The 25,365-nt window shown below is 40.7% G+C and overlaps 1 protein-coding gene across 1 annotated transcript in view; it reads right to left on the minus strand.

The window, feature by feature from the left end:
* Positions 1-25,365, minus strand: part of whrna (whirlin a) — a 111,481-nt gene that overhangs the window by 15,103 nt on the left and 71,013 nt on the right. The window contains exons 4-7 of the mRNA XM_046374759.1: positions 16,438-16,646; positions 13,584-13,620; positions 1,610-1,822; positions 673-894 (exon numbers count right to left, since the gene is read on the minus strand). Of these exons, the coding sequence (XP_046230715.1) occupies positions 673-894; positions 1,610-1,822; positions 13,584-13,620; positions 16,438-16,646 (681 nt within the window). The remainder of the gene's footprint in view (positions 1-672; positions 895-1,609; positions 1,823-13,583; positions 13,621-16,437; positions 16,647-25,365) is intronic.

Below are 25,365 nucleotides of genomic sequence, written 5' to 3' on the forward strand. Positions count from 1 at the left end.
AACACTGCAAACAAATTCACAGCAAAACCACAAACCAAGAGGCGGAATGTTTGTGTGTGTGTGTGTGTCTGGTTCCCACAGGGAACTTAACATCCCCTTGTTTAGTGTGTATCCCGCATGTGTGGGTTTGTTGCTGGAATGCATTCATCACTTTCAGCAATGGTTCCTACCTCCATCATATCTATCAGCCAGAGCAGTCTTTCCTACAAAGAGGGGTGGAGGGTGGTGGGGGGGTTATTGTGGTGGAAGAAAAACACAACCTATCAAATATCAGCTGGAAGGCACTGAACTCTTTCATTGTTCTGCCCGACAAAGTCCACATGTTTTCTACAGCTGAAACTGTTACAACTCACGGACATATATCACAATGCTCTCTCTGTCTCTTACACACTCTTACAGAGATACACACACACACACAGCCAACAGAAAGGTAGAGTGAGCAGACGGCCAAACGGAGAGCTAACCAATCGCAATCCGAACAGACAGACAGGCAGACCAGGAAAATGAAACCAGTGAAACTCAGGTGCAGGCATCAAACTTATTTGGACCTGAATGAAATCAAATAGCAGCAGGAGAGCACATACATTCTCATCCCAAAACATTCAGATGAAACATTTCATGTTTTCACTCACCCAATAATTCTCAAATAAAAAGGTGAAACAAACAGCTTACCCGAGCAGAGCTGAGCGTGGTGCTGGTCATGAAGCTGGCCGAGGATGAGGTCAGGGTGTCCGGGTACGACACCATGGAGAGGGAGTCTGGTTGGAGTGACGTGGCCCCGGCTGTCCCCTGTCGCGCCTTTAGAGCCTGAATTTCACGACGCAGCACCAGCCTGTCAAAATGCTCCAGGTCCTGGGGGGTGACCAGGCCTCGCACCTCGGACAGCAGAGAGAACTGGGGGGGGCAAAAGTCCGGGGTAAAGGTATGATGAAACAGACATGGGAGGGTTCCACCAACTGAAATAAACCTTATTTCAGGTTTTTAAGTCTTTGTTTCAATGTTAATTTAATCCTCTCCAAACCTAGATTAAGATCAACTGTGATCAAGATTGATCTGAGAAATGTCTTGTGAGATGAGTGGAGAAAGATGAGGAGATTCCCTCAAAAAGAAAAAAGAACCACTTACCCTTCTGAATTTTGTGTTGATTAAAAGAATTTTTATTCTTGGAATGAAGGCTTTTTTTTTTTTTTAAACCATTCAATTATATTCAACTCAGTAAGGAAGTAGCTGTAAATACAGTACAAGGCAGCTTAGGATTGCTTTCTGTGGGTGTATGATGTGGCAGGGTGTTTGAGCAATTGTAAATAAAACACCTTGGATTTATTATGGTTTTGGTTTTTTTTACAAGTTGAACGACTGCGGATTGTGAGAAAATCAAGAAGACTTTTAAAGGCTCGGGAGGAAGGAAAAACAAAACAGAGCTGTGTGCATTGATGAAAAGCCTGGGCATAAATCTCAGAAGGGCTCAGAAAACTTCATTTCAACGCTCACAGCAATCACACGCACACATGCACACAGACTGAACAGGAGCAGAGAGTCTGCACACTGAAATCTGATTCTCATTTGATCTTTGTCTTTCCTTTCTCAAACAAGCCTCCTCGGCCCTCACCTTCGCATGCGTGTTGAGCAGCTCGAACAGCGCCACGACGAGCTGCTCCACCCCGATGTGTCCGTCCTGGTACTCCTCCACATAGTAGCCCATGGTCTGGCGCTCCGCCTCCGTCAGCAAGTGGCGCGCCTGCTCCTCCAGCATGGCCCGCGACTGGTTCACCAGGCTGGACAGGGTCACCTGAGAGCCCGCCACGCCTTTATAAAACCCAGGCTGGTGTAAGTGGAAGAAAAGGAGAAGAAAAATCCATTTTACATTTTTGTAATGTATTTATTGTGTTTTATGATATCTGATTTTCTGTTTAATTTCTTGGCTTGATGGAGTTAGAGGAAAAGAATGACGAAGAAGAAAATCGAAGAGTTGAAAAATAGGTCTGGCAGAAGAGCTGTTGGAGTTGGGGAGGATGATGGAGAAGAAGAGGATGAGGGTGGAAATAAAGAGTGAAATAAGACAAAAGAAAGGAGGACAACAACACAAAAGAAGGAGTGAGGAGGAAGAGGGATTGTGGAGTAGGAGGGTGAATTGTGCTTGTGAATGTTTTGAGGAAGAATAGGAAGAAGGGAAGAAAAGATGTGAGGACCGAAAGCAGGGAAGCAGAAATCAGGATGGTGCAGGAGAGTTTGGGGGAGAAGATGGAGACAGGAGGATGTGGAGGAAGAGGACAGGCAAATGTTTAACCTGGCAGGAGGTGAAAACTGTAAGGACAACAACGGTTGAGGAAGGAGGAGGAGGATATAGGAAGTATACGAGGAAGAAGTGATTAATAGGGAGGAAAGGGGTGGAGAAAACCACAAAGACCCAGAGGTGACGGAGGGGCGGGAGGAGGGTAAGAGAGGCAACGAAGGCAGGAAGCCGATCAGGGCGGACACAAAGAGAACAAGGGCATAAATTACACCCACATACACTGAGCTAACTATCAGTCGTCTCATCCCAATAGGATGAATTATCGTCCTACATCCTTCCTCCTGCTGTCTGACAATCATCCATTATCATTAACGCGATGTGGGCTCACACCACAGCTTGCAGGACAGAAACTCTGTCGTTCGCACATGTGGGTGGCAGGTTTGTTTTTTCATTTATTTTTTATTTTTTTATTTTACAGCTTTCACATCTACCAGTGTCAGTTGGCTTCTCTGCCAATCAGAAGAATGACACATTGGCACTTCAGAAAAAAGTGATGAGCTGCCAATATCACTTCTCCAATCCATATCTGTTCCGTTTTTTGTGTCTCTCTGCCCGCTCCTTTTCTTTTCTCAGTTATCTGCTCGCTAGCTAGCAGCTGTTCTTTAATTAACTCCTTAATCAAAGATACCACTTCAAAGTCACAGCTTCAGGGTCTGTGTCTGCCTATGTTTGTACCAGCCGGAAACAGGAGGAAGAAACAGGCCCCGGCGCCGTCTTCCCCTCCTACTCCTTTACACTCTGCCTCCACCTCATCCTCAACTCTTGCCCACACTCGTCCATCTGTATCATCTGCAATAGTCGTCCCAGTGTCTGAGCAGAGCCAACAACTGTTTAATGTGCAAGGTGAACTCTGGCGCTACCCTGCATGAATCTTAATCACCCCAATGCTTACCTCGAAAATTTCTTTAAAGCATCAGTGTCCCGGTTACTTAGCTCAAGGGCGCCATGGAGTGAACCGAAGGGACCGCACGAGGCATGTGAGCAGTCAGTCTGTCACTGGCAGTCGTATTAGAGGGCAGATTGGCACTTGAAGGAGCTAATGAAAACGGTCGTCACTCAACTGGAGTGGAACACCTGCAGTCTCCTGCTAATGAGGTCTGCTCGAGAAGGCGATACACGAGGACGGACAGAGGGTGCTTTTACTGTGGAAGAAAGGCTTTACATTCAATGGACATCCGCTAAAGGTGGTCCATTTGCTGGACTCGCTGCATCTCTGAGGCCATTCTCTGGCCGGGATTGCTAAGTCCCACGATAAGCTGACACACTTATGGCACCTTTGTCTCAGCGACTGATGACAACCGCCGTTGACATCCAATCAATATGGGGAAAATCAGATAAAGTCGGATCAACAGCTGGCCGAGTTGGGAATGTCACACCACTTGTCTCTGCTATAGTGTGAGCCCATTTAAAGAGTTGAGAGAAAGTACAAATATCCATTTTCGAGTGAATATGAGACCATTGCTCTCTGTGTTTTGATGATCACAACTCAAAACATTTTCCCTGCACTCTGCTTCTGTCAAGGTTGCACTGCACTGCAGACTACACTCACTTCCACTGTACCTTACTTATATGTGAACATAGCTCAGAATATCTCATCCAATGACTTTTATACAAAGGCTTCCAGAAAACCGAGAAAATGGCTGGCTGAGAGGCTGTGCTGAAGAGGCCCACATGGTCACCAGAAAGCTCTTTATGCAAACAACCCCAAAAAACAAGTGGAACGACTAATCCTACTAAATTCAAGCTGATTTCTGGAAAAGAAATGAAGCAGAAGAGTGACTCTGCTGGGCAAAAATGATCTGTTGTGTGCTTTTGGAAAAAGGTCTGTAGCCATGCAGAGGAACAAACGGGTGAAAGCGAAATGTGAAATCAGCCCAAGCAGTAGTTCAGAAACTGTTTTCTCTGTGTGGCTAGAAATTACTTTTATCTGAATTGGTTTGGGTTTTTTTTCACATCATTTTTTTTTTAAATTGTAGATTTTTGTTACACAATAATGTTGACCTGACGAACAGAGCTGTAACAATTAGTCTATACACAAAGAAAAATGTTGAAAATGCTCACAGCAAGATCTGTGGATTATCTTGAGTAACAGGTATATGTTTTTGGCACTTTGAGCACCATAAGTGAAGTGCCATTTGGATTCCTTTCAGAGAAGGCATACATGTCTATAGCTCACATTTCCAAAACTGTGCAACCTGCACCAAAACTATCTAAAGGTATGACAGGTAAGGTGAAAAATGTGCAATTTTGATTTTGAAGTGAACAATCATTTTAAGTCCCTTTCTGTTGAAATATAAGCAGGATGAGGAAAATCACAGATAAAAAAAAAAAAAAAAAAAAAAAAAAAACAAGGAGGGGAAAGATTGCCATGCCAACGCTATAAAAATCGATTGCACTTGATGGTGGCACAGATTGCGTCTGACCCGTCGGGGCAGATCCTGGTATTAAAACCTGAGGCTTACAGAGAACGACTGTACCTCTGCCATGCTGCAATATTACTGTCTTGGAACACCCAATAAATTAGCTTCTCAATTCCATCACCGATCTTCAGCTGACAGAACCTTAAGGTTTGAATGTAAATTTTATGAGGGTCTTTGCTAAGCCAGGAAGTTATGACAACAGACATATTTACTACATCATTGGCACTCTCCACAGTGAAGCTGACAGAGACATATGTCCTCCCCCCCAGGCTCACTGCATTCCGATTTAATCACATTACAAGCTGTAATGCTACTCCCGCAGACGGAGAAATAAGTGTCCATCTTTGATAACAGTTACATATGAGAAGTGCATTCATGTCATGGAGTCAGATCTTGTCCGCAGTTCGATAACGAAGAAGATGAAGAGAAGTAAAATCGGGTCAGGACTCCTAATCAGCTTCATAAAGGGGATAGATAGTGGCTGCTTATCACTTCAGCCAGTCAGGAGTTTCTCTCAACCTTCTGCGCTTTAAATCTCTGTGTGTTATTTTTCTCTGCCACATCTGCTTAATTACTTCCTGCATCAGGAATTACTGTAACAGAATCAATACATGTATGCGGATCACAATTTAATGTTTAAGGTAATTACCTGATACTCTTAGAGGACAGGCTGATTTACAGTGTGCAGCCAGGGAAGGCATGACCTCATGGTTATAGGGCAGTTTGTCCAACGCTGTGCATCTTGGCTATTAATGGTGAATAATAAATATTTTTTTGTCATTTTATTTTGGTACGTTAATGAAATTCAAGTTGAATTAGTCCAATGATTTATTTACAAATACTCAAAAACTGTCCTTTTTTTTAAATGTATTTTTTTGCAGATTGTAGACTGTCTCATCCAGAAAGTCCCAGCTCAGGAAAACAGGTGTAGATATCACTTCATGGGCTCAAAAACCCTAAAACTGGTGTTAGTTTGTTCTTTCACAGGTGATTTTGTTTTTATTTAAGTTTTGTCCCAACTGTTTTTGGAATCTGGGTTGTGCGTCGGAGGATTCAGGCAGCTTCCACTGAAAAAAAAACCCAAAACAAAACAAAACAAAAAAAAAGAAGCTTGTGTTTTTATAGTCACAAAGCTGCCTGCTGCTTAGGGACGCTACCAAGATGGTGCACATGTAGACAAACATCTCTTTTAAAGGCTCTGTAAATCCTCATCAGACTCACCGTAAAAAGCAGATATAAAATGTTTGTATTGCTAATGAGGTGTCTCCAACAGCTTATGTCCTCCCTGCTCTTTGGTTCAGTCCATGATGAGCTGTATGCAGACATATTTCAGCTGCAGGCTCTAAACTGTTGCTGCTCTTGTCTTGGATGTATCGATGTGAATCAGTGAAGAAGAGGGGCGACTGGTTGCCTGGATCTGTTGGTGTTGACATCGCATTTACAAGCACTGCTGCAAAAGTAACATGTTATGGCTGGTAGAGTCTAAATCTCCTCTTATCATATCTTAAATCTTATCTGTAATCTATGTATTGAGTATAAATACATCAAACAGGCTACCAGATATTTTTCTTAAAACCTCATCAATTAGCCGAAGCATATGCATGGCATGTGATGGTTACTGTTGCCAACAGTAAGGCTGGCTTGTTTTCTCAGCTGGAGAGAGGGAGATATATAGCACACCAGATCACAGTATTGCAAATTAAAAAAAAATATATACGTGTCGTTCCTCAACTTGCTCAACTCAAAGCAAAAATTAACTGCCCAAAACCTAAAAAGTATTGCTCTTTACATGGACGTTGGTGCTTTTCAGTGTGGTGCCTCTAAATATTCTTTAATTACTGCTAAGCACTCATTGCAAATTAAACACACTGGTTAGGTGTTCAGAGACTGCAGTAAAATAAACAAGTGCTTGCCATTTGGTTTTCCTTGTTAGTTTTATTGTGGTTGACACTACAGCATTAGAACACTTACCTACCTGTGAGGGGCAACAGCCAGCTACTTCTGTCCTGAATGTGGCTTATGGGCCACCAATTTAACAGGCTGAATCTAAACTTTCTAAATCTCAAAAACTAAAATGTTCAGTCAGTGATCAAGCCTTGTATGCTGACCAATGATCTGAAATATGTATCCATTACTGGTAAATGAAATTACAATTGTGAATCTCTATGTGTGCTCATAAATCATATTATCAATCATTTATAAGAGTAAATGGACAATCTAAAGAGAAACTCAACTGTGTGTGAAATAGAGCAGATTGTTACCATAGGTGGGCCTCCTGGTGACTGAAGACTGAAGACCTGGCAGTGAAATATAAATGTGTAGCACAGTACTACATCTGATTAAGCAGCTTTATTTTATCCTGACTCATACATTTGCTCACCACATGTTGTGTACCTGTTGTTATTCAAACTTGAACGAAATACCTTGCAGCCTTGCTGTATAGAATATTTTTTGTGAGTCAATTAATAAATAAATGAATGAATCCCTCATGTTTTTTAGAGCTGCCCATGCTGTTCTGTAAAACCTCTGAAAAATGCCATAAACCCAGCAGTGTCTAACAGTGTGAACTTTTGCATTTCTAGTTTTTGGAATTTGAGGAGTTTATTGTTGAACGCATTACATTTCATAAAAATCTTTTCAAACTTTTCATAGCATATTGTTTTTTATTGTTTTATGTTGTTTATGATTGTTGCACTATGTCCACCTCTGGAGATCCTGCTTTACCTTTAAATTCAAGTGATCACAGACTCTGATGAGCAAATTAGGTTTGACTAATGAAAGCGATACTTACTCATGTTATTTGCCATAATACATTTTGTTGTCTCTCAAACAACATTCATTTGCGCTAGATCAGGGCCGAAATGGGGTCAGAGCAGAATTAATGATTGAGAATTGCTTTGTGACCTATCTTTAATTAATTAGCTTATCGGGCTGGCTTGGCCTTTGGGCTGCAATTACAGGATGGACAGAGAGAAGAGTAAGGGGATGGGGTGGAGGTGGGGGCGGAGATGGATGTGGCCGCCTGAATCTACAGGCACCAGCCCTGGGAAAGATGACAAGAAGATGCAGAACATTAGAAGAACGCAAACCTCTTTGCTTGTTTGGATGGCACAGTTGCCGTCAGATTGTTCTCAGAGAAATTAATATTTATGCTGAGGATGCGTTGACACAGCGCGAGGTTAGCGGTGGGGGGTTGACTCTAATAGGGCCTCTCTGGCTCACATGGAGCTGCAGCAGGGCTGTGAATTATCACCTCCTTTCCTGCTGCCTAACCTTAAAGCCCTGCTGCTACATATCTTTCACTAATGCCCTCTCTCTCCCTCTGTTTCTGTGTACCTCTCTCTCTCTCTCTCTCCCTCTCTCTCCCTTTCACACACACTCACTATCTTATACATACACATTGAACACAAGCACAGAGCAGCAGCCAGTCCACCTACATGTACTTTAGTTGTCTTGAGTTATTCTGAGCCTGCAAAGATTTGCTCCTACTACAAGAACAGATTTATTTCTTCAATTCCTATACTTAAATTCCCTCAGAAGCCACTTGGTCTTCTGACAATAGGAAGCTGCTGTACCATAGACTAATTATGGTAGGTCATTATTTGCATAAATGAGCATGTTCTATACCAAACTGAAGGCATTTTTTTTTTACATCCGACTTTGTGCACGAGGGACAGTAACGGGTTAAAAACTGTTGTCGCAACGTTGGAAGTGCAGTCTTGTCGAAAATATCATTGTATGCTGTATAAAGTGGGGTAAATCATGAAAAATAGCCCCAGACCAATAGTATGCATCTTAATATCTTTGGACATGATGTATTTAATTATAATAGTCTTTTAGGATCTTCGAATAAGAGACACCCTTAATTGAAGATTAAAATATTTTAATCACCAAAAACTTAGCACCTCATCTGGACAGCGCAGTTGTGGAATGACCAGCTTTGATTGGCAGAATCTGATGACAGCACAAGTGAGATCAGATTATGATTGTTGCTTGGTTACATTCTGACTTCTTCATCCAGCACAGTCTTGGGTACAGACAAACAGAAAATACTAAGTCCCTTATGTGAAAGAACCAATATGTTTTGCGTTTGGCAGGTAATAGGGTGTTCATTGTTGGACCGCACTACTACAAAGACGAAAGAAAAGGCCCCGGCCACTCACATGCTGAAACATGGAAATGCATGCAAACACACACGTGTGTATGCATTGAGGCAAGCACGCACACACAATGATTTGTTTCACTCAGGAGATCAAACAACATGTATTTCAGGAAGGTCAGCCTATAGGACGAGGCTTTGAATTGGATACGCAGCATGGTTCAAACAGCATGATATGAGACCAACAATATCATAGTGTTGACACCTTGTAATAACAGCCAGTTTAAAGTTGCTCCATTGACCACACTGGAGGGATTGCAGAGGACAGAGGACAAGGTAAAGCTGCTGCTTTCAGGATATTGACACTGCTACACATGGGGCTACATGTGCTGACAAACCACGGCTGTACAAATCAGGTTATTCTGTCCCCCTGGTGCTTGTTAACAAATTTCTTCTTATTTTGCAGATATAATTAACTTCATGTCTTTTGTAGTTACTGCATGTTTTGTTTCTAATTAACAGCATGGCTCCTTGGATGCCAATCTCAGTGAGTGTGTTAGTCGGACTACCACATAGATTCAGTATTGAAATATCCTTATTAGGTGGATGACCACATTTGGCCAGTTTTGAATGTGAAACATCTAGACTGACCGAATTTTTTGTGCAGATGTTCATTGTACCCAAAGGTAATAATAAGGCTGACTTGAGCTGCTGATCAAATTTAATAAAATAACCAGCATACAACACCCTCATAACTGTTTAGCTGACAATGAAATTTGGATTCTGGATTCTTCAGTTTAATGAAACCAAATCTTAAGTCATCCTCTTTGCTCCTACCATGTGTCAGGGCCAAGATTGATAACAGCTGTTTTGGTCCACTGGCTTCCAATTTGAAGATCTCTGCAAGAAATCTTAGTGTAATATTTGACTCTCACATAAAAAAAAAATGTCAATCCTTTTTTTAATCAAATTGTTTGTGCCATTCATTGATCTGAAGACAGTTGTTCACCTGTTCTGTTGCCTCCAAATCATACAAAATGCTGCACCTCAGCTCTAAACTTGTTCCAAAACATGTGACCTTCTATTTAATCTTGTCATTTAGAATCGATTTGAAAATACCTTTTATCACTTTTATATAGATAGATAGATAGATGACTTTATTCATCCCCGAGAGGAAATTAGGTTGTCATAGCAGTCCGTATATTTGAATACAATAAAACACACTATGACATGAAATACTGAGTATAAAAATAGAATAGAGAAATAGAATAAGGCCCTGTCTAGATTGGTGACTACTGCTGTCTCTGAGCGGCTCTCCACTTAGATCCCCTGGGCTCCTCAGGCAAAACTCTGTTATTCATTCCAAAGTCACGGCTAAAGACAAAAGGTGATTTGCACCCAGACTTTGGAGTGCCCTGCCTGAGGAGATCAGACGTGCTGAATCGATGGTTTTAAATCACTCCTCAAAACACACTTTTCAAAACCTGCTTTTGATTCTTGATTCTGATACTTTCGTTGTTTACTCTTGATGTTTAATTTGTGGTTTTGGGTGTTGAATTTCAACAACTATTGGCTGCACTGTCATAAAATTTGGTACAGACATTCATGTCCTCCTTATAAATAAATTGTGATCAATTTGGTGATCCCTTAAGATTTCTAGTAAGTAGTTTTCCATGTGTCCAATATTTTGGTTTATGACCTGTAAAACTAATGACATCCTCATGAGTCTGAGCTCTAATTACTTACCGGTAGTTGCTAATTAGCAATTAATAGTTGTTAACACTCTGAGCCTAAATATGAACATGGTAAACCTGCTTAGCATCAGCATATTAGCAGTGTCATTGTAAGCACGTGAAGTTAGCACTGAACTCTAAGCATTGCTGTGCGGTACAATCAGTACAATCTAACAGCTTGTTAGCAGCTAATGTGGCTGTACACTTTTATGTAGAAAAAATCTTAAGAAAAGCTTTAACACCAAACTGTTTCAGTGACTGGTGGTCAAGATCTATAAAGCGATAAACCAAAACCAGTCTGTCATTTTGAAGTGTACAAATCACATATGGCAGAGAAAGCCATCCTTAGGCCAATATTTTAAAGACCTGCTTCAGGCAATTATTAACTTTACGGCCTGAGTATAACTATCTCTTTAAAAGGAAAGAAGATGAATTGCTGCTATTTGTGAAGTTCAGGGGAACAGCATGTATTGTTCACATGCACTGTCTTCGCAATGCAGGCTGAACACCTCTCTGTCTGTGCCTACTTCCCTGCTCTGCTGTAAATAAAGAAAAGGAGGACTGGGAAGTGGAACGAAATTAATTGGGTAACCATTTATGCTGTCACGATGTTTTCTTTGACAGCTACAACAAAAGAAGGGGAGAATGTGAGAAACATGAATCTTGAAGCTGATGATAATGGAAGAGCTTGTTCTCTACCCTCAATCAGGGATTTCTAAATGACCTGTCAATTAATGGCTCACACATGATGAGAATTTTATGTGAGGGTTTGCTTTTAAACCTGAGAGAATTGACAGTGTCTTATAAAGGTTACTGATTCCCTAGCTGGGAAATCAGCATGGGCTTAAACTACATGAGCATGCGCAAGTTTTTTCTCACGTGTGATTAATGAAAGAACAAGAGTGATAACTTTGTATTATCACAAATAAGAAATGTCATGGTATGTCTGCAACTACTGGGGAAAAAAATATATTTTTGTATCAAATTTCTTGCTCTCATTGTATTTGTCTTTGACACTGACAGACAGAATGTGAGAGGGAAAATGTGAAAGCTGTGAAACAAAAACACCACTCACACATAACAGCATAGCTGCAACGACAAATGTTCAATTGGATTTGGGACCTTTGTCAAGCCACCGTGATTCCACAGTGAACTGTGGAATAAAGCGGAAATGCTCAAAAAAGTAAGTAAAAAGTATATCCACAAAAATGGTGCAGGTCCCACACATGATGCTCTCCAGAAGTTATGAAAATGTTGCTGCTGTTTTACACAAGAACAACCTTTAAGGAGAGAATATACCTAATTTCCTACAGGGATGAGTAAAGTATTTGTGATATTGATTCTGAATATTGGCAATCAGCGTTTCTGACTCCAGCATCATCTAGCCAAGTCCACAGCCCCACCTCAACAGCTGCAGTAGGGCACCTCTAACGGCTCAGGCAGTTTTTCTTCAGTAGTTATTTCTCTGCAACACAGTGGATAAGAGACGGGGATAGCAAGGCAAGTGTCCTGTAAATTCCAGAGAGGATGAAAGCAACGAAGTGGTCATGAATTTTCCAGGTTGACTAGTGGCGACTGCTGAAGAGCAGAAATGCTTTTTCACCCGTGACCACCACACAGAATCTGTAGTACTGCAGTTACCACAGCCATGAAATTCATGGATCCGATTATTCTAATGCTGTTGTACCTGCAATGTTTAGACAGACACCACTGACATACTGTCACAGTATGAGTGTAATTTAAATGTTAACAGTAACTGGTGTCAAAAAATGACAGCAGGTTGCTGTTTAGGTTATATGATTTGCCAGTTTGTTTATTCAACAGCCTGAATGTAGTGGAAATATTGCAACATCTATTAAATGTCTGGCATGTTGTTTCAGTCCTTCTCAGGGCTCCTGATTGGTTAGCTGTGCCCCATATACAATCCATCCATTAAACCCACTACTGGAGGAAATGTCTCTCAAAATGCCTCGAACATGCGTCGTCTCCCTCACTCTGTTCTCTCTCACATTAGTACTACAGTACATCGCCTGCCCTCCTCTGTCGGGAGAAGACTCGCCATCAGAGCTTCCATAATGAAAAGTGAGCTCTCCCACTCACCTTCCTCCCCTCTTTCTCACTCCCTTTCTTCCTGCGTCGTCAGCTGCCATCTCTTCCAACTTTCCTCTCTCTCCTCTCCTCTTATTTCTCCATTGCCAGGCACCCTTTCTCACTTTGCAAAGTCGCAGTCAAAGTCAGCAGGAAAGACAGTAGAAGTGCACTGTATGGGCAGCATTGTACAGGGTAACAACGCAATCTGGTGAACTTCAAGTACCCGAATTTAATTTTAATTTTAATGTTTAAGGCTGATTGTTAAAGACCAAAACACGACCTCTTGCGGATACAAACCCCAAGTTATGTGTGTGGCCCATTGCTTAACCAATGCATCATTGCGCTGCTGTGCTTAAGACAAATAAAAGCTGCCTGTCCATTTTGAAAACTAGAACCAGCACGTCTGTTTCCTGGACAAATGACCTAAAGCAATAATCGAACTTCAAAAGTACTGTCTGTTATTCAGTAAATCCACTAATTTATCAATATATAACTGATCATTTCAGTGCTGCAACAGTTTCTTTGTCCCCCTCATAGTTGGTTTGGCTCAAAAATGTTAAAAGAAATGTATATAAAAGAATCAGCTATGCTTTGATTAATTGGAATTTAGCACTGCTTATTATTAAAAGAATGAAAAATGCTCCTTTTTTTGATACTGTACCAATCTGTGAGCTTCTCAGGTGTTGTGAGTAAAACAGTGAGACTTGACAGTTACAGCTCATTCATTCCCAGTCAGTGACAACAGCCCAACAACAGACAGATCAGTGACACCACTGACTCATCAGGACTCTTCATTTCCAGGCAGTTATCAGACGGTCCAACAGACCGGTAGATAATAAAGTCCCAGGAGAAACGCTCAACACACAAACACACAGACAGTCCTGTACTAGCATGCACACTAAATACGGAGGCAGAGACTATACAGAGGAAATTCTAATAAATCTCACCTTTCCTGCAGCAGAGGCTCCTTTGTCCATCGAGAAGCTACACAGAAAAACATGAAGAGAAGAAATTAATCACTAGGGTACCTCACACACACACACACACACACACACACACAAACTTATGTGCTTTCACATAAATTTACATTATATTGAATCATATTTATGGACTCATCCATCGGAGTACATACAAACATCATGACGTACTGAATAATATGACAAGCGCCTTCATAACAAAGTGATGATCAGTAAGCAGTACTTTTTGTCACACTCAAGAAACCTTCAGCCTGCACTTCCAGGCACTCATGTGCACATACAGTGTGGAATCCTATAGTGACAATCAAGCTGATGTTCATATACAGTAAGTATGCAAACAGAGGACACTCACAGTGAGCTTTAACTGCGTTCATGCATTCGTGTGGTCGAATCGTAACAAAGTGAACACCCCTTGTCTCTCACCCCTTGTCTCTCACCCCTTGTCTTTCCCTCCTTCACTGTAAACATGAAAAAGTCTTCTCTAAAGCCAGTGTTTGGTTTGTCTGTTCAGGGCTACCATAGAAACATGGCGGTGCAAAATGGCAAACTCTGTGGAAGAGACCTGCTTGTTCTGTTGATATAAAAAGTTCTTTCTAAAGTAGATTCTTTGTTTTCAGTGATTATACACTCATGAAAATTATAATATTTGTGACTATTATATTCCACTTATGCCCCTGAATCCCCATAAAGTGGACATTTAATAGTGAACAGCTTGTAACACCAGTTTTCTCACTGAAATACCATCCCCCCTCTCTCCCACAGGCATGTACACTTTGGAGCTAGGAATGAAAAATGGGATTTGAAATATCTCGACTGACAGTTTTTCATCTTTTCGAATATATTTATCACAGGCTGATAAATGCATGGAACCACAGAGTTTTAAATCTTTGTCATGGCTTTAATGTTCTTTGGAAATGTGGCAGAAACTACTGCACAGAAAGGAATTTTTCAGGAAGCACCTCTTTTAGTCAGCCTTTGCCCTAAAATTAAAGCACAGACACCAAAACGCATGTCACAAACATACCAGCACTCTCTCTCTGGAAGCATAAAAAGCAAGTGTTTTGAAATATTTTGAAATCATTTTTTAAATATTCCTGCTTGAGTGAAATGACTCGAGCAGATGTCTTTACATCCTCAAGTGCCCACAAAGTAATATGCTTTAAATCCATGAGTAAACTCGAAGCGCTGCCTTCGGGGCCAGAAATAATGAAAAAAATATATAATTAAACCTGAGTCAGGGAAATACTGCAGTCCCAGCCGCGATGGCACATTAAACTCAAGCATGGAGACCTGTTTTGGGATTCAAATTCAATTAGCCCTGTTGACTTTTGAGACCAAGCAGCCGTTTATTCTGTCTTCATTCTGATTTTGCTAACGTCCTCTCCCTGGCTGCTCTCTTTGTGCTGCCAAATAATTGACAGTCTTCAAGGATGAGATACTAAATGAAAAGCTGTGTGCAGCGCTATGATTCACACAGACTTAAAAAAACTGTGCAGTGTGGTAATGACACAGACAGAAAACAAATGTGTGGTAAAACATTATTTGAAGCTAGAATATCACATTTCGAGTTGTAAACTATTCAAGAATTTGGAATTCACATTCAAATTAGTATGTTGTAATTACTGAAATGTATTTGTGACATTTATGGAAATGTATCAGAAGTCCCAAATTAAAGAACAAATCTCAGCTATGTCTTAATGTTATTGCAGAGGGATAATAGAGTGAAACAAACGTATACAGACAACAACCATATGTGTCTACCGCAGTGGACAGTTGACCAGAAATTTATTGTTGACGTAAATGTAAAGACCACTTTCAGCCTTGTTTGTTTTTGGACAATCAGAGAAGAATTACAAGTTCTGAATTGTCGAGGTGACAGGTTGTGACTTGCTGTGTTCATGAGAAAATGAGTCTGGCATTTACATCAGACTTTAATTTGGTTGTTAGGGATCACATTTATGCCAGGTCATGAGTTGCTCAGGTGTGGCATTTTCAGAGGAGCTCTGGCATTTTTCCAACAGAGCTGCATATTGCATCTTTTTGATTTTACAAAGAGAAAATGTGAGAGATTGCCGTCTGATAACACAGGCGGTTGAAGGTAAAGGCGGAGGATGAAGGAGAGGATGTCTGCTGTGTTGCTCTCAAGTCTCAGATTTCTTTTTGTAACAGTTTTCCTAAGTGTAACAAACATATAGTACAAAGCTTAGCTTAGCAGTGAGATCAGGGGAAACAGGTGGCCTGAATCTCACTACTTAATGCATTATTAACCAATTTGTTGGTTTAACTCTGTTCAAAAACCAACAAGTAAAAACATCATAATGTTATTTTACTTGGGTTTATGTACTTTGGCACCAAATTGCATTTGTCTATTTGGAGGACAGACATGAGAGCAAAATCTATCTACTCATCTAACTCTTAGCAAGAAAGCAAAAGAATTCTTTCCTAAGAAGTCAAACTATTCGTTTAAGCTCATCTGGATTGATTTGGATTAGGTTCCAATCGATTAATCAATTTTTCATTTGATCGGCTAGATGAGAACATTTTGAAAAAGAATTCATTTTCATTTTCACTGCCACTCCATGTCTGTGTGTCGGTCACATTTTATTCATCTTGTGTCAGGTGCTTTCATGTGCTGTGTGCTTAACTGTTTTTGACTGTTGAGTTCAACTGGCTGTGTGCTAATAATGTACGATAATAACCGAAAGAAATTTAAGCATTTTTTCATTTGATGTTTTGATTTCTCAAAATGTAAGTACTTGTGAATCTATTTCACAGGGAATGTTGTATTAGCATTAGGAATCAGAGTAAGAGTATGAAAACTCACCCTGCCATGCTGCTGTTGGCGGAACTCTCTGCGATCTGCGAGCTGGGGATCCACTTGGTCTCACCCACCACTGTCCTGGCGTGCGGCAGACGGCCCACATCTTTCACCGTCATCATCAGGTGCCGTGACGACTTCAAGACCCTGACGGCTTCGTCGTGCGGGATGCTCAGAAAATTGCGGCCGTTCACCTCCAAGATCTGGTCGCCGACCTGCGGGGAGGGGAGGGCACACAAAGGCGTGGCGGGGAGGACTGAGCAAGGTGGCAAGGGTGGAGCAGGCTGACACATGCACAGGTCCACAGGTCAAAGGTCAGAGACAGGTAATGTAACAGATGGAGGTGGCGGAGGTGTATGAAACATTTAATGAATTAGATAATTAGGTTGTAGGTTTCTTGTTAAAAGTTGTGACTTTTTCCAGTTTGGGCAGCGAACAGAAATAATTACACAAAGATTAAAGTATTCTCTGCTCACTGACGGGTTCAAGACCGGAACTCTTTAATATGTAATTGAAAAGGCTGTTGCATGTAATTTCACATTCTATCAAAGGACTGAGCCTGGAGGCAGCTGCAGAAGGAATATAATGATGTCCATACTAAACACCACCTTGGACCGCACCTCCTGTCTCCTATAATGAGCTGCTGTATTGTAGCCTTAACCTTGAGGTCAACTGCCTGAGCTGTGCCCGGGACCCTCATCTTTGCTGAATGAAGCAGAAACACTATTTCAACCTCAAACTGAACCTTTCCTACACATTTTTATGGGTGCCTCACTTGACTTCATCTCACCGAAATGCAAGCACATACTGTTCTGCACATCCATGCATGTTTGCAAACATGGAGAACTTTCTCCATGTTTCTCCATGTCTGTTTACTTTATTTGTCACTATAACTGGATAATAAATTATTCACACAGGACATGCTCAGCCCTTTGCAAGACACTCTAGAGTCACTGGTTTGTAAATGACTGTCTGGCATTTAGACCTGATGTAGTGTTTAGCATTTAAAAAAAAAAAACTCTCCAAATGTCACTTTCTGTCTCTTTGTTTTATTTCGATTTCACTCTGGTCAGCCAACCGAACCTTACAGTCACTTCAGTGTTGTCTCGGAGCAGCAGCCAGCGCAAGCTAGAGATTAAAGACATTCAGAATCTCATATGTCTCAGTTTTTTGGGTGTTTTCCAAAAACCTGAGGTCAACCAATGCCATATCTGGCACTGCTCATACACAGCAGCACCTATACAGCACATCTGAGGCAGCTGAGGACATTCTCCACATAAAGCTTGTACGATGGCACAATTTGTAATAATATGTTGGAGAGTCATTTGGTTACAAATGAAAAGAGAGGAATAATAAAAACTGTATTTACAAACACAATCAATCAGTCAAGGCTAACAAGCACCACTGCAGTGAGAACACACACTGCTTTTTATAAACATTTATTCGTGCTGTCAGACTCAGCTGAGGCCTTGGGGATGAGAAACAGATTTTGAGACAGATTACAAGCTGTTTGTTCCAGCTGTTTGCAATACAAAAAGGAACCAAAAAGAGACAATAATCTGCTTCTTATGGAGTTTTTACAGTGTCTGTCAACACTGGAGCTCAGTGTATTGTGTGCTCAGCTTCACTTGGATTGAACGCAGCTTGAGATGGCAGTGAATCATACATACGGTTTGTACAGTCAGTCACTTGAAGAAAAATGGCATTCTTACTTCAGAGGAATGACAAACATATAATAAAACTGTTTCCAGAAAGGTTTAATTGTTTTTTGTGTATAGTAATAGACAGCTGACTCCAAACTGTGTTCAGTAAATGTAAGTGTTTCTGTGCAAAATGTTCATTTCATGTGAATCATTTTAAAGCAAATATTAAAATAAATAAATAAATAATTTTTCAGCGGAATGAAATGTGAATCTGCACATTGCTATAGACAACCTTTATGTGAATGCAGGCGCTTTAGAAAACATTCACGCCTCTCTTTGACCCTTTGTTTTAGCAAAATTTTAAATTTCTGCTCAAAAGCGCCCACGATGACAGAGCAATATTAAACACTTTTAGAAATGAATCTCTACAGCTTGATACATTTTTTTAACCTGGCATAGAAAAAGCACAGATGATACCAATGCTAATGCCATAATGATGCGACAGTGAGCCAGCATGCACAATACCAGGACTGTGTCTGAAATCATCCCCCATTTACTGTGTGGTGTACACAGTATTTACCCTCTGCCTATTTCTGAGTGTCCCAATTCTGAGTGTCAATGCATCCACGACAGAGTGGCCTCAAAAAAAACCTACAATGGAACAATAGTATTAGAGTCCATGGCTCAGACACTGCTTTTTGCTACACGCCACCTGTCAGTGATGATGCAAAATGATGATGAATAATCATCAGTGCATGGCATATGAAACTGGATGATCAGCTGTTCTTAACTGACATCATGACTGTGTGTTTGGCGCAGGTTGTGGTTCTCTTGTCATCCCAAACGTAGACAACTGCAACGTGCTCCTGACGGCTGTGTCTGCATGTGCCATTGGACCCCTGCAGTTCATCCAGAATGGAACCTCCCAGTTGTTATTCAGCCAACCCGTGTTCTCCCACACTGACATGTGCACACTGCTCCTCTGCACCCTGCACTGGCTGCCAGGAATTAAAGATAGTGGTACTTGCTGTGAATGGCTAAAACACATCTTACATCTTAGAAAAAGCTGGTCCTACTCTCAACTGTGGGGGTAGAGGTGGGGGTGTGGCAGCAGCAAAATGCAGACAATTTTCTATCCTGGCTTCAGCAAGGTAGAATGAGCTCCTAAATGTCTTCAGAATGGCATGAACTCCACACATCTTCCGTCGCAGACTGAAAACTCACCTGCCAGACTGGCTCTTGGTTCAAGAAAAACAAAATTTAAAAGCATTTTTCTATATGCATATTTCTATATATCTATTTCTTATTCGCTTGCCGTTAAACATGTGGCAATTATAGTAAATTGTTTCGAGTAAAAGCATCGGCTAAAGGAATAAAGTGTAATGAGGCCACTACAGACTGTAAACTACTGAACGTCTTTTAAAAAGGGAGTAGTGAATGAGTGAACGAGGGGACTGATTTTTGACCAAGCAGCAGCAATCTCTGAGCAAGAAAGCCCCTGGTTAGGAGAGCGACCAAGAACAAAATGACATCTGTCACAGAGCTTTAAAGCTCAGATGAGAGAACTTGCACAAAGAACAAGTTCTCAGAAATCAATCTGGTCTTGATGGAGTTAAAAGCACAAGACAGCACGCCTGCAGGAGTGCATGGGTGGGGTAGACGGGTCAGAATCTCAGGAAGATACTGTGTCTAAATACTGAGAAGTCAGCGAAGAAAACCTGCTCCAGCAAAACAACAGCCAGAATTGTACAATGTAAAGACACCATGGGACATGTCTCTAAGTTTCCTTTCATAGCTCAGACAATCAAAGCTTGGATTTCATGGTGCAGTAGATAATGAATACTTAATGAAGGTTCTTAATATTTTTGTGCATTTCAGGATTTGATTAATGGCATCATACATCAGGACATTTCATTGCTCCTGCCCACACAGGATGACAGAGGAAACGTTGACATGTCACATTAGGAAAAGCGCAGGTGTAAATAATAAAATGTAAGATTTGGTTTCAGGGTCCTGTTATTGTTCATGCTGCCTCACTATTACACCCTGTAATGACTTAATGGGACACATGAATAGAACAGAGTCATTGTTAATGCTATTAGTCAGACCTGAGCTTTTCCTACTATGACAAGTGTGAAAAAGGCCTATTGTTTGCTGTGGTGGCAGGGAGTGGGGTGATGTGCAACAAGGCCTGTGGTCTCAAATCAAACCAGGGATGTTGCAGTTAAATACAACCGACACACCCACTCCTTTAATCTCTTGTTGTCTCTTGAGAAATTTCAAATTATGAATAAAATAGCAAATAAAAAAACATACCTCCAGTAGAAACATATACTGTATTTCTGGCATGCTGCTGTTGACACTTTTCCATTTTCTCTGTGTGAGGCCCGGATTATCTTAGCCTGCACTACTGTATCAAACATGCTGCAGTTAGTTAAAGCACTGCGGTTTGTCAGCATCAGTTAATCAAGTCCGATTATTTGCACCTGTTGTATTTGGCAAATGAATGGAACTTTGATTCTGACTCTAATTACACGCTGATTAGGTTTTATGACCCTGAGAGGCTCATTCAGAACCACATAGTTAATTACAGAGGAACCAATTAGAGAATGCCAATGTACTGGATTAATCTTCCTAAGAATTTCTTTATTATTCTAGTGCTTCAGTACAGATCAGTCAATTTTTGTTTGGCCTTGTTCTCTTTGATAATTTTAGGGCCCAACATATTTATTATTAAGCGCATTAAACATATATATTGGATATCTGCACACACAGCTTTGTGGGTTAAAGTTGAGTCATTCGACTGTTCAGCTGCATCTCCTGCCGACATCAAGTTGCCAGTGACGTCTTTCCTTTCCTCTCTCTCATTCTCATTATTCTGCTTCCTCCTATCCTTCATTATACTCCTGTGTGAGAGTGTCCTGAGTCACAAGCACTTCATTTTTTTGTGATCAATCTCTGCATCACACCAGAGGTGCCGTCGCAGCGCTGCATTTTGAGCAACTAACGACAAACCAGTGACAATGATCTTTGCGATTAAAGGCTCTGATCAAGGCCACTGTTTAAAATCAACACATTCCTGATACAGACTGGAAAACAGCTCAGGCAGCAGAGTGTAATTCGACTGATACTGCAGTGAAATGCCTCCCACACGCCCTGAAAACACCACAGAAACTCCCAATTATAAACCCTTCTTGTCCCCCAAATGATTCACCCTGCAGCTGTGAACACACACCTGCATGTGACTGAGGCTTCACCAGGATGAATGAGAAGAGTTTCGGTGGTTTCTTATGGAATATTCCATGGAAGTAAGCAGAGGTAAACAAGTTGCCATTTCTGTGCTGGCACCTCACTGGTCACAAAGGATTTTAAAAGCTTTTGTGCAGCTTTCGCCAATAAATATGACCAGTGGCACATGTCGAAATACGACGGAATAGTAGCAAATCCCATAAAAATAATATCATAACAAGTGTTGTCTGTGTAGTCAAAGCCTGAGAGCTTCCACTGTTGCACTTGGTGAACACACACACCGTTTATGTTACCTCAATTGCACATACTCTGTCTTGCTGCTGTAAATACTCACACCAAACACTGAAAATAGTCCCCAACAAATGTATAATTTACTCCTGTGTCAGTAACGTTAGTTAAGAACTACATTAAACAGTTGTTTCAGAAAATTATGGAGCCTTTTGAAGCAATGAAACATTACCAGTGTCCCATTTTTAAAGAAGCTCTTCTTCAGCCGCAGCTAATGGACGTAAGGCTGAGATCCACACACAGCGTGAGAATGAGGAAAGTGATGGGAGACGGACGAACACCGATACACATTCATGAGATTTGTTGATGATGACAGCCATACAGAATAAGATTAGAATTAGAAAAGAAAGCATAATCAGACTCAAAGCAAAGAAGGTAATTCATCTTTATAACTGTTGGATTTCCTCTGGTTACAAAGCAAGAAATCATGGATTGCAAGTTTGTTGATTTAAAATCCTACGCAGCAAATTAAGTCTGAAAACACATTTCACATCCATCCTGCGCCTGTTAGATAACTGTGGTTATTTTTCCCTCCCCAAGCCTTAAACTGTAACTAATTCCAGATAAATATTTCCATCAGTTCAGCCACCTATACTTTAGAAACTCAGTGGACCTGAATTTCTGCAGTAATGATAGCACAACTAGAGAGTGCAGCATATCAATCAGATGGCAGAGTAGTATTTAGGCTCTGCAATGATAACCCTAACAAATATGGAAACTCTGTATTATAAGTTATACAACAACCATTCAGTAAAAAAGACTAAGCCCAAAACAAACAAACTATAGAACTATTCACAATCACTTTCTCCCTTACAAATAATCCTTAGAAGAGGACAATCCTCTCCACTTGTAGACAGATTTAAATGCAAATTAAAGTCCATCACTTGCCATATGGTACGTGATGAATTACATCCCCCGTCGTCGTCTGCTCGCACTGATCGCTCCCAAATAAAAATCTATTCTGGCTCCGTACTCAGATTTCCTTTCTCTCTGCTTTTCTATGAGATGACTGTGTGATGATCATAAAGTCTCATTCATGTATTTGACCGAAGGTATCAGATGCCTCAAATGTAGTACAGTCAACTATTTAACCAGCGCAAGTACATTAAACTATACACAGCACGTTTATGATATATTAACTCTTGTTGGCTAACCACTACTAATCTAACTAACTAACTACAAATAACTTCTGTTCTATTTTCCACCTCTGAGTTCAGAATCAGAATCAGAATCAGAATTAGAATCAGCTTTATTTGCCAAGTATGTGTGACCATACAAGGAATTTGACTCCGGATTTTTCTCTGTCCTGTGCACCATACAAAATACAAAATAGCAATAATAATAATAAAAATGAAGAATAAAGTATTTACAAGAAAGGGAAATATATACATATATAGTGCAAACAGTGGAATGATGTAGTGCAAACAGTGTGATGGTTCACACAATGGCAGGTGGTTTACGGGGAGATCAGGGAGACAGTCTGGGGGAAAAAACTGTTTTTGTGTCTGGTAGTCTTGGCATACAGAGCTCTGTAACGCCTACCAGAGGGAAGCAGATCGAACAGTTTTGAGAAATACAGCAGTCTGGTATAATCTGAAATAGAAAAGAACAGACTCATTGGAGAAATTGGCATGACACAAAACAAAATGGCAGTCTTTGACTTCAGCCACTACATTCCCCATCATTAGATGCTTTATATACACTGCGGGTAAAAATAAACAACACACGCCTACGCAAACTTCTACTTGCATGGAAACACAGACAGAAAATGTCTTTAGTGACTGAAAGCATCCAAGTCAGCCAGCAATACATCATATAGAGCAGCCATTTGTTTGTTTGTTTTTCAGATTGATGATCATGTTTTTTCGTGTGTGCGCCTAAGTGGAATTTCATCACTTCCATTGTGTTGCTCTTTCTAGCAGGAACAGTTAACAGAATTGGTTGAAAAAGCTGTCAACAACATTACATCAGACAATTAAAACATGATGTGAAACGTGGAGAACTTAACACACTGTTTTTGTTCTGTACAGAAAACTACAGACGTGAAAAGATCCTATTTCTATGTTTCCACATTTATATCGCCGTTGCATACATCCCACTGTGTCTTGGACAATACAAATGAGGACCCTGACGTCTGTCTGAAACACTGCAGAGGAGGAGTGATGTAAGGCAGAAGAGGTGAGGAGAAAGACTATTACACTCCCTTTGAACTGTCCTACTTGAGCCTTTGTATCAGGACTATTGTCAAAGATCCTTCTGACATTATCAGAGCTCTGTGATGAACAGCGTGGGTCAGGCAGCTCAGAGCTGAATGGTGGCCGACACACAGAGGGGAGATGGAGGGATAAAGTGGCAGCTCCAGACCACTGATCCCTAAAGCTATGCTAAGAACAGTGAAGCTGTTTTATCAGGTCTTTTGGTGCTTCTTTTACTTACACGCTTCCTTTTCTCCAGCTCTGTCTCAGCTCAGGCTCTCTCTCTTTCTGTGTGCAGGTCACACATATCCTGGTGTATCCAGATATATCCAGATTCTATCTGGCTGAGAGTCAGTCTGCAGCGTGAGTGACTGCATGAAGTGATTTTTAATTCTTAAAGTCTTATCACCTTAAAGAAAAGTGAAATCACCAACACTCCTGGACAACAATATCTCACAAAGGAATATTTGAAAGGATCTAAACATTCATTGTCAGCCTTAAAGAGTTGTGTTTGCTTCAAACGTTTGTCACTGCATGTGGCTCAATTTGTAGCTTGTTCATGTTCTTAACGAATAATTTTCAAGCAGTTAGCAAGTGCAAGAGAAACAGTTTATCTTGTTTTTTTTATTTAAAGTCAGTCTTGTGAAGGAAGCCTTGCCAACCATGTTTTCAGTGTGAATTTTTTTTTTTTTTTTAATTTACCAAGAATGCATAGCCCTAAAGGTAGTCATGAGCAGATCTGACATATCTAACCTGCTCTCTGTCAAACCTCTGATGTCTGATAACATCAGATGCAGAGACAGAAGGCAGAGATGATATATGTGGAACCTGCATCAGGAGTGAAAATTGCAACCACTAATAAAAATAAATAAACTGTTGTTGCTGTATTATGCAGTAAAGGTTTAAAGAACACTGCATGAAAAAACTCAAAGCGAGAATCAAAACAATGGGTGTTGTTCTGTAAAGGCTGATGGTGATTTGTAGGTCAAAGTTTCCTGGAATCAAACTGGGCTAAATTTAATTGAAAAGTAAACAGCGTTCAGAGGTGTGGGGTACCTAAAACTGTTTTCAGCACTGTTTGAATGACACTAATTCAATTAAATTAAATGATACTACAGTAGAAAACAGTTATAAGCTATCTAGATGACAAGAAAATAGATGTCTAAGTGTCATTTGACCTGCAAATCAAATCTGAAGTCATCCAGTGCGTGCTGGATGACCTCAAGTACAAACTGTGCTTGGCAGCTTATTTCAAAGGTGACAAGGTGAAGCACTTTCACCTCCTCAGTCAGGGATGTTCACACAATACTAAACACACAGTCTTTGGTATGTGAGTCTCTAAATAGCTCTCAGTGTGGCTCTAGTGATTATATCTAATCACACCTGCATTTAGAGCTACTCAATCACCCAAGACACTTTTTTTCCCCTTGAAAAAGAGAGAACGCAGCGTGGGCCGCCTGTCTCTAATCTCTGCCTCTTAGACTTCAGCCCTCCTGACATTTCCTCCATAACTTCTGTCCCTTGGCAGAAGAAGAAGAGCAGAGAGATTAGATATCGAC

Source organism: Scatophagus argus, chromosome 20 (genome assembly GCF_020382885.2).
Source record: "Scatophagus argus isolate fScaArg1 chromosome 20, fScaArg1.pri, whole genome shotgun sequence".
NCBI classification, from domain to species: Eukaryota; Metazoa; Chordata; class Actinopteri; family Scatophagidae; genus Scatophagus; species Scatophagus argus.